The following is a 15,185-nucleotide window of genomic DNA, read 5'->3' as shown; positions in this document are numbered from 1 at the left end:
AATAATCTTTTTACACGTGAAAAAATATATATAAAGCTTAAATTTTAGGATGGGGTGATCATGTTGAGGGGTCCATGAAATGTAAAACAAATGTGAACATATGCTGAGAAACTTTCCTTTATGTTTGTGGAGTGAACACAACGCATCCATCCAATCCTCACACACACACACAGGGCGATGTGAGTCCAGTTTTTTCTCTAAATAAGGCAGCTTATCTCTTTTCCTGTCATTTCATGTTGATTCCTCTGGGAATCTCACTCTCTGTCTGTCCTACACAGACACAGGCGCAACATTCCTTGCCCTTATATGGCTAAATCCCAGCTGTGGGCGGGCTCTGTTCGGGAGCACAGATGCTTCTGATTGGCTGAGAGTGAAATGGGAGGGGCGCATTATTCAAGCTGATGCTCTTGAGAAACTTTTGTGTCTCGAAATAGTAACAGACTGTCTTTCTTTCCAGCACAAAAACACAGTCCAGTGGAACCCACAATCCACCAGCTGAAGCAGAGGTGAGTTATGATGTTTTATTGTGCTTTGGTTTTATGTGCTATAAAGTCTTATTAACTGAAGATTTGTATGAGTTTGGGACACTGAGGAAAGATCTGGATGGAGCTGGTGACGTATGTTGAAGTTATGGAGCTAAAAGTGATCCAGGATCATCGCTCATTCGCTGAGAAAAGGATCTGATGGACATTTAAGGCTTTGTTTTAGTGTTTTTAATGCAGTTCAGTGCATTTCTGTTATTGGAGTTTGTCAACAACTCATTATTTAAAGAATCTCCTGAGTTTCTTTGCATGTAGTTTGGCTGTATAAGTGCTCCACTGGAAACGAGTGTTTGGCCATTTTGTGTGCCGTTGAGGTCAAAAAGTCACAGGTAACGTAACCATTGGCCAGAGAACAGATCCTGAAACAGTAGAAGCAACTCATTAATAGAGAGCAACTATAAGGATATAATGATTTAGTGTAACCTTCTCTGAGAGCAGATGAAGCTTTACTATTGTTAAACGGCACTGAAGTATTAAAGGAGCAAAATCTCTGGATAGTTTGTATCATTTAAAAAGACGCTTGTTTTAGAGACACACAACCCAACTAAAACCATAGAAATTCATTAAGTCCATAGATAATACTTACTGGTGGTGCTCCTGTTTTCCCTCCTTAATGATGTCACTTCCTGTAGGATGAGTCAGTTGTGTTAGAAAAAAATAAATACAAAAACAGGATAGAAAGTGACACTGAGGACATGGGGGGAAACTTAATAAATAATTAAAACAATATTTTTTTTTACCAAATGTATTCAAGTAAACATCAAGTATATTGTTTTATTTCTAACAAAAAATGTATCAACGATTAAAACTATATTTGAAACACTAATTCATTCAATTAAAACAATATAAAAGCCCAGGTTTAACACAATTTATAAAATTAAAATGTAAGAATGTTGAGGTTTTCTACAGAAGTCTAAAGCTGTTAAACAATTTAACCCAAATTTAACCTAATTTGTAACTTAATAATATATTGTTTTATTGCTATCCAGTATATTACGACATACATCAATGAGGGCATGTGTCCTGCAGGACGATGAGCGTCTGATGTCCTTCAGGCAGTCAGACCGTCTGTTTCTAAATTCCTGCATTTAATCCTGTGGTCGAGCTGGACATTGTGATCTGATGATGTGGTCACACACACACACATGCACTGCCTGAAAACAAGCAGATAGTTAATCAGGTCCCTAAATACTGCTCATACTCACAAAACACACAGCACGGGAATAATGCAGTCAAAGAGTTTAAAACACAGCATTTCATACCAAAATGAGCAAGCTATAATTTAGGATATAACATGATTTTACCCATATTCATAACGGACAGTTTAGTGCTGCATCAGAAGTAGGTTTCTTCAGTGTAAGATTAATGTGATATGAAGACACTGAGCAGCATGTTTGCATACGTACCAGCGCAGCTATTGAAGAATTAACAGATCATTCCACAGCATTTGCTTACTTTATTGAGCAGAAAAATACACGAGCAATAAAAAGACAGATATGAAAATGACTGGTATCTGACTGCAGCCATCCAACAGAACTGTAGAACTTTAATTACATATTCACAATGAATGATGTATTCATAAATGTTTAATGTGTTTTGAAACCGATGGTTATGATGTGCTTTTGTTCTCACTGAACTCAACAGAAACCATCTGTAACATTAGCTTTTTGGTTGCAGATATCAAATGTTTTTCTAGATCAAAGTTGACTAATATAATTAAAGAACCCCCGCTTTGGAAGGGCGTCTGCTAACTAAATGCTTATTCTTAAAAGGCACATCTTAAAGTGACTTTGGTCTGTCTATAAATCTAAATGCTCTCAGAGTTTGACTGTCTAATGAGAGTTTTTTCTGAGAGCTGGACATATGAATATAGTTTATGTGAACATAGTACTGTGATACTGTGCATTTGAACAAGTGAAAAATAAAGAAATAAGCTTTTTATATATACTTTTTATTATTATTAATTTTTACTTCAGTTTTAGTTTGTGTTATTTTAGTGCATCAAGTTAAACTAAATTGAAAATGAGAAAATGTTATCTTTTAAATGTTAAAATTTGTTGTTAACTCAGCCCTGATTTGGACAGTTTCTGAATTCTGTCCGTGGTTATTATTATGCATTGAAAGCTGGTTCTTAAAAGAACGACGAGTCTGAGGTTTGCTGAATCAACCAGCATCACATGGTTCCAGGATTTTTTTCCATAGGCTTTTGGATTATTAGATGTTGTATCTTGATAATCTACACATATGAACATTTATGAATTTTTAAAAATGGGCAGAAGTAAACAGCTAAACGTAGGCTATAAATTAACCACACCATGCACACATGACTTCAACATCACCATCATTCAGCTTCTGAAAGCTCATGATTATAAACACAACACACACAGAGTTGACCTGCTTGGTCTGATGACGGCCTCTCTAGGAGATACTTATTAAGATAAGTAAAACCTTTAAAAAAAATCACAAGAAAGATGGATGTCATAAAATATCTTAAACACAAAGTTTATTTCCTGCTCTAACCCAAAACCCAAACTGATTGACTTTGGCATCATCTTTAAAGTTTTCTTGACCAAACTCATCTACACTGGAGCCTATAATTGCAGAAAATTAATCAACGTGTTCTGCTCTCTCCAGACCTGAAACTCCGTCATCATGTCCAGCAAGCGAGCAAAGGGAAAGACCACTAAGAAGAGGCCACAGAGAGCCACTTCAAACGTGTTCGCCATGTTTGACCAGTCACAGATCCAGGAGTTCAAGGAGGCCTTCAACATGATCGACCAGAACCGAGACGGATTCATCGATAAAGAGGATCTCCATGACATGCTGGCCTCTTTGGGTGAGTCTGACGGGGAGGAACTGATGTCATAATAGTCTTCTGGATCAAATACTGACCTTCCCTTCGGTGTGTGTGGTGCTCAGGTAAGAACCCGTCTGAAGATTACCTGGATGGGATGATGAGTGAAGCTCCGGGGCCCATCAATTTCACCATGTTCCTCACTATGTTTGGAGAACGGCTCAACGGAACCGACCCGGAGGACGTCATCAGGAATGCTTTCGCCTGCTTCGACGAGGAAGGATCCGGTAAAACAAAACCTGCCTCAGTATCAAGACTCTGACCAGACTTACAAAAATAGAAAATAATTAAATAAATTTAATAATAGAAAAAATAAATATAGGAATATGTGACTTTATAAAACATATATAATTAATTAAAATTTTATTTTTTGAATTACTTTTCCCCTTAATTTATTATTTTCTATATAAATGTTGTAATTTTATTTTAACTATTTTATTTATTTTCAGATTCATTTGTTTGTTCATTTTTTTAATATTTATTTTTCCCAAATGTATTTATTTTCATAATTAATAATACATTTATTTATTTTTAATTTCTGCAGTGTTCAGCCTCCATAACAGAGGAGTGATATAGGGAAATGTTCTATAATGAATAAATATAGAAATGCTTACGTGGGAATAAAATTTAAAAATTAAGAAAAAAAAAATTACAACTATATAATCTATCTATAAATTCAGGATTAATTAGAAAAAAACAACCCTTTAATTGCATATTCTACATGCATGACTTAAGATGCATCTGTACTAGATATAAGTTAAAGGCTATACACTAGAATTTTAGAACTTTATTTAGCAAATAAAAGACGTGGAAATGATTTCTCAAAATGCAGATAATGTAGTAGTTCACATCTCAGACGTGTTTGATCTTCATCTTTAACACATGAACTGCTCTAGCTGTGTTTGATTCTCGTCTGCACAGGTTTCATTCATGAAGACCACCTGCGAGAGCTGCTGACCACCATGGGAGATCGTTTCACAGATGAAGATGTGGACGAACTCTTCAGAGAGGCTCCCATTGACAAAAAGGGCAACTTTAACTATGGCGAATTCACCCGGATTCTCAAACATGGGGCCAAAGAAAAAGATGACATGTAGACGATCAGAGAGCATCAGCCGCAGCTGCACAGCGCTTTACAAACACATCAGCATCTAGAACTCAAGAAAAATACCACATTTCATGTAAAAAAAATATTCAGTGATCTATAAAAAAAAAAAGTATTTTTTCTCCAGATGCATGTAATATGACCAGATTATTTTGCTAAGAATCTGTGCAATGTAATATTCAGCTGCGGCTGTATGTCTTGAGCTTTCTGAATCTGTGCAACTCAGAAATGAAATTATACATTGGAGATGTCATAAACCTGTGTAGACAAAGCTATTTTTCCGTGTGCATTTAGAAGGATTATAACAGAGATATTATGGGAACATGATGGGAATTTTTAAACGGTCATTAATGGAAGTAAAACTACAGAAAAAAAATTATTCCTCAATTTTTAGAGCTGCACATTCTCCTGATGATGCTTTGAAGCATTCTTTGGTAAAAGTTGATTTTTCGGTGGTAATGCTCCTAGTATTTTCAACTTATAAAATGTGTATTTAAAGTGGCAGCTCTCAAACATGAAGTCATCCATCATACGAACATGAAACAATTTATACTGAAATAAAGAAGCTCTCAAACTATAGTGAATTCTCAAAATAATTTCTGAGTTTGTAGAAATCAACAAACAGTACTCAATTCTTAATGGGTGATAATCTGTAAAATAAAGCCATTTTCATTACTCTACAACATTAATACAAACATACGAAAAAAGAAGCTTTATTTTCTCTATAATGCTTGTATAAAAAGACATCAAATAAAATCTTAAGGCAGATATTGCACAGACTAGTCCAAAGATTTTCTAAGGAAGCATGTAAGGCACAAATGCCAGCTTTACTGCCCTCAGTTATATATACAATCTTAAAAAAAAAAAAAAAAAAAAAAGAACCCATTGGTCATATACACGAGAGGGCTATGCATTTTTGATGTATATACACATTAAAAGCAGATCTATGCCAGACAAAAACCTGAATGATATATTTGCATGTTTCACATTGTCATCCAGAAGACCATTCTAACAATAAGAACATCAATAATACAGTTCCAGGAATATTAATATCGGTCTTTCTGAAGAGGTGAAAAAATAGAGTATATTACATGAAATATATAACCTAGAGTTACTTCCAGTACCCATCACTGTTTCAGTAACTAAACCATCGATCACAGTGGTTTTGAAGTGTTAGTTAATTAGATCTGTAATACAGTTTGTGATCCTACACAATGACAGTCGGTTTCTCATAATCAGCTCAAACATGGCTTTAAAAAAAATGCACCTTTTAGAATTTTATTAAAAACTCCCTTTGTGATGTCAGAGAAGGAAATAAAATGACTCCAAACCGAGACAGAAAAGTCAATCAAAAACTAGAATAGAAAAACCTGAGACACACTGAAAAACAAGAAACATGTACAGTACTACAGACGTGAACTCAGTGAGCAATTACGCAGCACGATAAAAACTAATCAGAATATTGGCACGTTTGTGAGTGAATAAACTGAAATGATGTAAACCGCATCATAAGATCATTACTATAAAGACTAATCTGTTCTCAGTTTCATGGAAACTACAAGCATAAAATCATAATGCATCTAGATCCTCTAGTGTCCAAAAAGAGAAAGAGACTAATCTCATGAAATCAGGTTTTCTAAATAATATCTGTTAGTTCTCTAAATACATTCACAGACGATGAGCGAGAAAGAAGCACTTCAGTTCATCTCGGAGAGGTACGAACAGACTTTAAATTCATCTTGGAAATGCATGAAACAATTTTAGCATCAAAAATAAAACCACACGCGTGTTAAAAATATGTTAAACAATTATTAACACTGATCATCTACTCCGCCTAACACTGTAAGAACAATAATCATTTCAGCAAAAAAATGATCACATTACATGAGAAGTGAAGGAAACCAATGCCGGCTGTCTTTGAGGCGACCTCCCGCATCTCAGACAGACACGAGACGTGAGGGATGATCTCTGCAGTGCGATCAATTTCTTAAAGCACACGTCATGAGAGCACTCGGATCTTAATCTGAGACGGGATGGACGATCTTGACATAACGACGAGGAGGTGAAATTGGACTATAAAGTGCAGGAAATATGACAAAAATCACACTACTAGGAAAGACTTTCAACGTTGAGATTGTAGAAGTAGAGGCTTCATCAGCAGTGGCTCTCAGGCAAAATCGGAGCATATTATTAAATCAAAGAGCGCATTTGGTTGCTAAATGCTGAGATTTAAATGCTGCATGCTGGTCTTTGCATTCATAGATCACTACAGATAAGTAAAGCATGCTATACGACACACAGATGTCTAACCCTAATGGATATACTGATGGAAACGAGCACATGTGAAGCTTCTTTATAAAAAACAACGCAAGGCCACTTCAACTACAAATTTTCAAATGAAAATCTCTTGACTGTAAACCTGAGTTGCGCAGGTTTGCTGGTGTTTGCACATGGTTAATATTTCCACCTGAACGGACCTCCACCTGGTCTCGGAGTCTGAAATGCTGGATTATTTTTGAAGATGTAGTATAAAAAAGAAAAAGAAAAAAGAGTTTTGGTTTAAGAACTTTTAAAATGTCTTAAAAATACATTGAGGTGTAGAGAAGCTTTACTCCTGAATCTCCCAAAGTGAATTTCAGTGAAGAGCCTCTCTGGGTACCTAGCAACATCCAATACTGTATCCATGACAACCATTTGGGGAGGCAGGTTTACATCTGCTCCAGAGTCTTCCAACAAAAATAAGCAAACAAATGGAGTCTAAAGTGAGTTGGTCTGCTTGAGTTTCTAGTTAACTGCTTCCGTGATCGTATTACATGTGTACTGCGAAACCCATGTGTGTGAAACTACATTCGCAGGTCGACCAGGTTGTCGGACGCTCCACACAAAGCTTCCAGATTCTGCATCGGAGGCACTAGCCGTGCTCAGATCGATGGGAGGGCCTGAAAAAGAGTGGCTCGTGATAGGAACCGATACGGGTAATACTGAGCTCTCCATCAAGCTTGGTGCAGCATCGGATTTGTCCCTTGAAGGAGTCTCCGAATCACCATTCTGGACGACCGCTCTTGAACTTTCGTTTGCAGGTCCATTTGTTTGCGGCTGCATCATTTGTTCTTTCTGCTGACTAATTTCTTGCTCGGCTGCTCGCTGCAGGGCCGCATCCACCAGAAGCTTCAGATCGCTGAAATCTTGAGGGCAAAGCTCTGGTGGGGTAGGTGGAGGTGTGTTAAACAGGAGCCCAGTCGGGCTCACCGCTCCTAGGGTTGGAACAGAGGTAGAAGCATATGGTATGGTCGTCAGGTGCTGGTCTCCAGTCAGACCTTCCCATCTCAGTAAACCTCGAGTGTCCAGCTGCATCAGAGCCTGAACACCGCCATCTCCGTTTTCTGATGATGGCAAGCAACCGGCTCCAGCCAAAATTGCCGTTGCAGTGTTACCCAGCAGTCTCAAGTCCAATGTGGGGGCGGGGCAGATTACAGAGGGGCGGGTTGAAGAGGCGGGACTTTCCGGTGAGGCAGATCTGTCTGGTTTGCAGGTGCGTCGTGACATTGTAAACTGAGTGGGGTCTTTGCCATCTTTTCTCAGCAGGTCTGGCAGGAGCCTCCGGCGGGCGTTTATGAACCAGTTACAGATCTAGGAACAAAATTAAAGACTTTCATTTTAAATTACATTTATTCAATTAGCAGACGCTTTTATCCAAAGCGACTTACAAATGAGGACAGTGGAAGCAATCAAAAACAACAAAAAGAGCAATGATATATAAGTGCTATAACAAGTCTCAGTTAGGTTAACATAGTACACGTAGCATGGGCTTTTAAATAATAGAATTAATAAAAATAAAACAGAATAAAAAAAAAGAATAGAGCAAGCTAGTGTTAGAGGTCTTTACACACACACACACAATTGCATAATAAATGAAAAGAAAATAGAATACAAAAAGATTAGAAAGGTAGTTAGATTTTTTTAAAGAATAGAATTAGAATAGTGAGTGTTAAAGTTAGAGGGTCAAACAAAGATGGAAGAGATGAGTTTTTAGCCAATTCTTGAAGATGGCTACGGATTTAGCTGCTCGGATTGAGTTGGGTAGGTAATATCACCAGGAGGGAACATTTCATTTAAAAGTCCGTAAAAGTGACTTTGTGCTTCTTTGGGATGGCACAATCAAGCGACTTTCACTTGCAGAACGCAAGCTTGTAGAAGGCACATAAGTCTGAAGTAACAAATATAGGTAAATGGGTGCAGAGCCAGTGGTAGGTTTGTAGGCAAACATCAATGCCTTGAATTTTATGCAAGCAACTATTGGAAGCCAGTGCAAATTGATAAACAGAGGTGTGACGTGTATTCTTTTTGGCTCATTAAAAATTAATCTTGCTGCCGCGTACTGAATTAATTGTAAAGGTTTCATAGAACTGGCTGGAAGACCTGCCAAGAGGGCATTGCAATAGTCCAGCCTGGACAGAACAAAAGCTAGCTTTTATTAAAGTTCATCAGAATACATAGATTTATACATACAGTATACTTGTGTAGCACAACATATAGTATATAGCAAATCTAAACTGCTCGATTTTTTTTAATCATCACAAAATCCACAATTAGGCATGAAGAGTACAAGCTTTAAAACTGTGTGTATTGTGAAAATTGCTATAAAAATAGGTTTGACTGGACTAAGTGCAGCGTTTAACCCTGCTCACCACAAGGTTTCAGCACTTTCTGACCACTGATTTTTTATATATTTTTCCCAGTCATTTGTGATGAACGGGTTAAGGGATTTATTTAAAAAAATAATAATAATTATAAAAGAATCACACTCACACAAACAGTTATTTCAAACCAATAAATATATTTGTCCAGGTACTGGCCTAAAACTAACACAAGTAGAGAATCATTTTCATTTAGGTAACAATTAGTTTAAATTTATGATACATTTGTGGTAATTTTGGCATTTTTAGCCAATGAATAGATTATAACTAACCCACTTGAAATTTCTGGATATTTTCAGATTTCCCAAGTTTATCAGAGGAACACAGTGAAAAAGCACCATTTAAAGCAAAATGTAATATCATTATATTCTAATAGGCTTCACAGTCCTCGATACAAATTTTAAACTGATCCTGTCATTTATCAGTAAAAAATTTACTGGTCACACTTCATGATAAGGACCAATTCTCACTTTTAACTAGCTGCTTTTTAGCACGCCTTTTATTAACATATTGGCTGTTTAATAGTACTTATGAACCACATATTCAGCACAACCGTATTCTACTTCCCTAGTTCTACCCAATACCTAAACTTAACTACCTTACTATTAATTAGCAGAAAATTAGGAGTTTGAGACAAAAATCGCAGTTCGTGGATTGTTAATTGTTTAGTTTATTGCTAAATTGGCGCCTACTGATGGCGCCGCAGTGAACTGCATGCTGTGTCAGACAGACAGCTGGCTCTAATGGAGAGCAGAGGAAATATGCAGCACAGGCCTCGCCGCCTGCATTCCTGTGCTCTGACAACACTGCAGCTCTCGGTCAAGGACAAAACACAGTGCAGAATGTGTGGGAAAGTCTTAGTCTTGTTGAAGATTACAGCCAAATGCAAAAGAGGATCAAAGATACAAAAAAATTAAATACTAGAAAGAGAACATTTCTTAAACTGAACTTGATGATTAACAAGACTTTTGTCTCTGGTCCATTATGTAGCTTAATCTGAAAAAACATGCTCACTTTTGACATCTGACATTCATAACCAAATTAACAAGCTTATGCACTGTATTCTGAAACCATATAAAAGCTGTGAGGAACAGACAAAAATGTTAGACTAAAGACGGAAGACATTTTAATAAGATTAAAATGTGATAATTTTGCCTTGAGTGCTTGAAAACTAGTTTCATTGTAAATGCATGGACAATAAGTTTATTTTTTAAAATGTAAGTTTAAGTGGGGGGGGGGGGTCTAATACTATTTCATGCATTGCAAGTTATTTACACTGTTAAAGAGTTGGATTCTCATGCTAAACATGGCCAAAGTTTATCTGTAAATTTGATCAAACTAAAGATTCTTCAGAGATATGAACAATGCAATACTACGCTATAGGAGATTGGCAGAAACAGTGTGCGTTATGTCCCCTTTAAGTTTAAACTTATCATACTTTTGAATTCAAATGTCAAAGTTTTCATTTTTTTTCTAAATGCATAGAAAAACTTTCATACAGGAAACAACAGAGGCGAGTAAAGGACTATTTTCAAATTTACGTCTAAATAAGATTAAAGTATGACAATTTTGACTTTAGAGCGGGAAAACTTTATATTGAAACTGAAGGCAAGTAAAAGTAAATTGTGAAATTTAAGTCTAAATAAGATTACATTTATGACACTTTAATAGTAATTTTGCATTTTTAGCTTGAAAACTTCAGTTTCATTGTACATGCATGAAAAATATCATACTGCTTGAAACATAAATGCAAGTAAAAGGAGATTTTTTTTAAATTCAGATCTAAACATTAAGTTTATGATACTTAAATGCTTAGTTTTAGTTATGTTGTAATTGCATGCAGAAGTTTATGTCGAAACCCTCTGCGTTTGATCTCACCTGTGACACAGACAGATGTGTCTGTCCAGACAGACTCAGCTTCTCCTGCTCTGAAGGATAAGCGTTGAAGCGATGCTGGTACAGCCAGTCCCTCAGAACCTGGACAGATTCTTTGGGGAGGTTTCCTCTGCGGCGGCGTTTGGCTGCAGACCCACTTCTTCTGCCGCTGGTGGACAGGTTGAGAGGGTAACTGTCGTCTTCACACGGGTCGCTGTCTGACATGGCAGAAAACTCAGTGTCTCCATTCTGGTCCTCCTCAAAAGCTGAGATAAAGGCGACAACAGAAATACTAGTCTCAAAACCACGTACATGACAGAAGAATGAAAGTCAACTTGTTTAGGTCACAAAAAAATGTGCATGCACATTTTCGCATGCATAACAGCCAGAGGATCTTTCTAAATTTGGCAAAATGTGCAAGAAAAGAGATCACACCGCATGCAATACTGCATCCTACAACGCAATGCTTTCATTTCAACAATGCAATTGAACTAATGCACCTGATATTAGTTTTTATTTTACGACTGAATTGTCTCGGTCGGCCATTTAAAAGAGTCCCACAGATAAATCCGCTTGACTGCACTCCATTTACACATCAAAACACTATGGAGTCTGAACTGCTCCTCCATTCACACCTTCACCCAGACAGTGTCTCCTCACCCCCATCCTGACGCTCACAAAACAGAGGGAAATGAAGCTTATCTAGTGCACTATTGAGCTTTACAGGTGATCCAAACAAGTGTTGTAACTTAACAATGAGCATTATCATGAAAGCACTAACTGCTGCTTATTAAAAACAATCCTTATCTCCAGATAAAGCTGACAGTATATTTTATGCAGTTGATTCTCAAATCGGCCATTAACAATATGCAACCATCGCTGAAGTGTATATTCTTTACCACTGATCCATTCCAAAACATGTATCTTTGAGTATTTGATCACATACACGCCTCTGAATCATATTCATTAGAACGGAGATGAAAGACAACATAACAGGGTTTTTTTTTTATGAAGTTGAGAAGTGCATCATTTTAAGTCCCTTAAACCCAAAACTAAAAAGTCAAAGTCTGTTTAGACTAAGCTAAAAAAAATCTGGACAAGCACCTTAACTACTGAATTAGTTTAACATTAAATTCTCAAAAGCACACCAAAAGAGCTTTTAACTCACAGTGTCTCTCTATATGCACCAGTTACTACAATTGTTGTTAACAGCATTACAGTATCTACCTCAAACGATGTAAGAACCTGTAAGTTTCCACTATTTTACTTAAGCAACAATCACAATTGGCCTAAATACTGCATTTCTGACAGAAAGCACGGGGAAAGCACACGTTCTAAACCCAGACGTGTGTATCAGACACACTCCAACAGCTCAGAGTTTCTTTCTCCTGCTGAAACCTGAAGCCTTAAAGAGCAGCTAAAAATGTGGGAGTTCCTGAGACCCACTTTAACAAAGCAGATTGTGTGTGTGTGTGTCCTCTGGGCATTCATTCTCCAGTCTGCAACTGTATCCCTGCTTCCCTTATCATTTGTAGCAGTATGCAGTTTTCTTAAATGTATTTGACAAATGAAAAAGTGTGTTTCTTGAAGTGGTGGAAGCATAATCCAAAATAGAGCTGCATTACCGAATATTACATAACTTGAAAAGTCGACAAATATGTAAAACTACCTAGAGTGGAATATAATAATAGGAACATCTGCCCTTCTGAATTTCATGTGACTTTTTTCCTCGATTACACAACTATTAGTTCATGCACATGAATCTCTAACATAAAACCAATGCAACAAAACGCTTGAATGAACTCCACACATCTACGACGTCATTTCCCCCTTCCTTAATTTCACGCTGCATGCTGACCGAGAACCGTAAGAATATCTTTAGTTCCAAACAAACACGAGGGCCACGTACAGACACACACACGCACGCACGCACGCACGCACGATTGATTGAGCAGCCTCTGCGTCTTCAGCGTCATTCACTGCAAATCTCTCGTTTAAAAAAAAGCTTACATTTGAGACTACACAGGCATACAGAAGCGATCAAACAAAAGTCTTCTCGCAGACGTGAAAAAAGAAACAAACAAACGCGCGCTGACGTCATCGGACCACAATGATACAATGTAATAAACGCGTGGACGTCAATAAAGCTGCAAAGATTCCAAACGCGTGGATCTGCTGCTTCATGAAAGGCCAGAATCAGGAGCATATTATCTGCGTTTGACGCTTTCAGACTGAAAATCACGCCACATCGCGTGGTAACACAGATCTGACGCCATTCAATCGCGCTGCGTCCACGCGCCGCGCGCAACACCCCGCATCTGCAAACGATTCTCACCTCTTTTGTTGGGCTTCATCCTGGATGCTGGAAAAAAAGCACAAAATGTTGGAAGTTGCTGGTGTGGAAACGCGGGTCCTCGTCAAGTGAGTGTGTTCTTCTCTCTCTCTCACACACACACGAGTCAGATCAGAGGAGAAGCTCCAGAATCAGTCAATCTGCTCATTAGGGTGTCATGAGGGAAATGCTCGTGTTGACAAACACCCGTTTACCTGCTGCTCCAGCAAACTCTCTTTCTCTCTCTCTCTCTCTCTCTCTCTGTCCGTCCTTCAATGACAGGCTCTAGGCCCCTCCTCCACGCTCCAGGGGCCAATAAGGGCCCCACATCTGTGTGTCATCACTCTTTCATTCCAAACTAACAATTCAGACACTTGTGAGATTTCGTTTCATTAGCTGCATTTTACATTTGCAGTCCAGACGTTCATTTCTGGAAACTCCACAAACCCTCCAGGCTTTTAAATAAGTAAAGTGACGTTTTCAAATCGCATTTAAACAATTTATTTATTTTTTATCTAGCCCTATATATTTAATGTGAAATTGTGCTACAGTAATGTATGTTGTACATGTGCTATTCTATAAATAAATAGTTTATAGAGTTTTTTTGTTTGTAAATCAAAATCATTATTTTCTTACAATATCTGCATTAGGCAGTTGATATATGTGCACATATTTATTATATCCATTTTAACTTTTCATTTGTGCATGTTTTATTGTATATTTACTGACTTTTTATCATAAAATATATTTTCATAATATTTAGTACATTTTTCACTAAAATATGTTAAATATAAATACATTTTCAGCTATTTAACTGCCAATAAAATATTAGTAGTAAATAGTACTTAATCTAAATTAATCTATAATGTAATAAAAAAAATACTTATGTACGGTAATTATTTTAAATAAAAAATAATTTATATTTTATAATTTTGAACATTTATGAATATTTCTTCCTGTTTTTCTTATTTTACCTCCTATTTACATTAGTAGCTGTAAGAGGATATTTAATTGCAAAAGCATTTTTCATTTTGTTATAATACTTGTATTCATATTAATAATAATCGTTCTATCCGATATAAAAATCTGTGTTTCCTACTTAGAATACAAATATGGAGAAAATGCTCATATAGATGAATTTGTGTAGGTGTGTTTGAACCTGTGTATCTCAAACCTGTTGAACCTAAAAGTCTCAAAGTTAAAATATATTCACGGCATATGGACCATGACTGGATATGCAATATTCTGTTTTCTGAACAACAAAATGTTTCTCAATTACAAAGTCTAACGTTTCCAACACTGTCTGAACATTAAGGCCTGTTTGAAGAAAAACGGGTGTTTTCATAAATGCAGTTTTTTGTAGGAAATGGTTCAGTGTTAGTTTGAATACAGATCAGATCTGTGATGTGTTTTCTCGACGCCTGTGGCAAATCTCACTCTTTCATATGCAGAAATGTCACAGAGAACAACAACTCCTCTAAACTGCTCATGTTTCACTTCATCAACTCCAGCTTCCTAACCACCATGAGTGTGTGTCACTTTCTGACCTGGATGGAGAAAATAGGTTTCAAAAGACTAGGAAATAAAGTAAATAAAATACATTAGGGTGCTGAGAAAGAATAAAGACTCTTAAACACGTTTGAACTTTACTCAGATTTACTGTATTTCTTACTAAACAAAAGACCCTGACATACACAGCTTAAACTTCATATAGCATTAGACATATAGAACAAATCCTAGTCAGTAAAATATGTGCTTGTTTCATAAAATATTGATTATC

At 36.8% G+C, this 15,185-nt stretch overlaps 2 protein-coding genes across 4 annotated transcripts; one reads left to right on the top strand and one right to left on the bottom strand.

The window, feature by feature from the left end:
- Positions 1-351: 351 nt before the first annotated feature.
- On the top strand, positions 352-4,763 carry LOC132152207 (myosin regulatory light polypeptide 9-like). Of its 2 annotated transcripts, XM_059561001.1 has the most exons (5): positions 436-506; positions 798-871; positions 3,177-3,378; positions 3,462-3,623; positions 4,318-4,763. In XM_059561001.1, the coding sequence occupies exons 3-5, from the start codon at positions 3,195-3,197 to the stop codon at positions 4,491-4,493; spliced, it is 522 nt and encodes a 173-aa protein (XP_059416984.1). In that variant the 5' UTR covers positions 436-506; positions 798-871; positions 3,177-3,194; the 3' UTR covers positions 4,494-4,763. The 2 variants fall into 2 exon arrangements, with proteins under 2 accessions (XP_059416983.1, XP_059416984.1); XM_059561000.1 differs by lacking the exon at positions 798-871 and having other exon boundaries at positions 352-506.
- A 435-nt stretch (positions 4,764-5,198) lies between these two features.
- Positions 5,199-13,726, bottom strand: LOC132152205 (homeobox protein TGIF2-like). 2 transcript variants are annotated; one of them, XM_059560999.1, is made up of 3 exons: positions 13,409-13,726; positions 11,077-11,339; positions 5,199-8,131 (listed from the first exon to the last, which is right to left on the bottom strand). In XM_059560999.1, the coding sequence occupies exons 1-3, from the start codon at positions 13,425-13,427 to the stop codon at positions 7,286-7,288; spliced, it is 1,128 nt and encodes a 375-aa protein (XP_059416982.1). In that variant the 5' UTR covers positions 13,428-13,726; the 3' UTR covers positions 5,199-7,285. The 2 variants fall into 2 exon arrangements, with proteins under 2 accessions (XP_059416982.1, XP_059416981.1); XM_059560998.1 differs by lacking the exon at positions 13,409-13,726 and adding an exon at positions 13,084-13,334.
- Between the last annotated feature and the right edge of the window lie 1,459 nt (positions 13,727-15,185).

This window comes from Carassius carassius, chromosome 10, assembly GCF_963082965.1.
Source record: "Carassius carassius chromosome 10, fCarCar2.1, whole genome shotgun sequence".
In the NCBI taxonomy this organism is placed as follows: domain Eukaryota; kingdom Metazoa; phylum Chordata; class Actinopteri; order Cypriniformes; family Cyprinidae; genus Carassius; species Carassius carassius.
Note: the sequence above shows the minus strand (reverse complement) of the source record. Positions and strands in the feature narration are given on the sequence as shown.

Bases quoted from the DNA above. Each gene is read 5' to 3' on its own strand.
- LOC132152207 (XM_059561000.1), top strand. From the start codon at position 3,195: ATGTCCAGCAAGCGAGCAAAGGGAAAGACCACTAAGAAGAGGCCACAG. The intron at 3,379-3,461 runs GTGAGTCTGACG...TGTGGTGCTCAG, and splicing joins TGACATGCTGGCCTCTTTGG to GTAAGAACCCGTCTGAAGAT. The intron at 3,624-4,317 runs GTAAAACAAAAC...TCGTCTGCACAG, and splicing joins CTTCGACGAGGAAGGATCCG to GTTTCATTCATGAAGACCAC.
- LOC132152205 (XM_059560998.1), bottom strand. From the start codon at position 13,279: ATGCTCCTGATTCTGGCCTTTCATGAAGCAGCAGATCCACGCGTTTGG. The intron at 11,340-13,083 runs GTAAGCTTTTTT...CCTTTATCTCAG, and splicing joins ATGCCTGTGTAGTCTCAAAT to CTTTTGAGGAGGACCAGAAT. The intron at 8,132-11,076 runs GTGAGATCAAAC...TTTTGTTCCTAG, and splicing joins CACATCTGTCTGTGTCACAG to ATCTGTAACTGGTTCATAAA.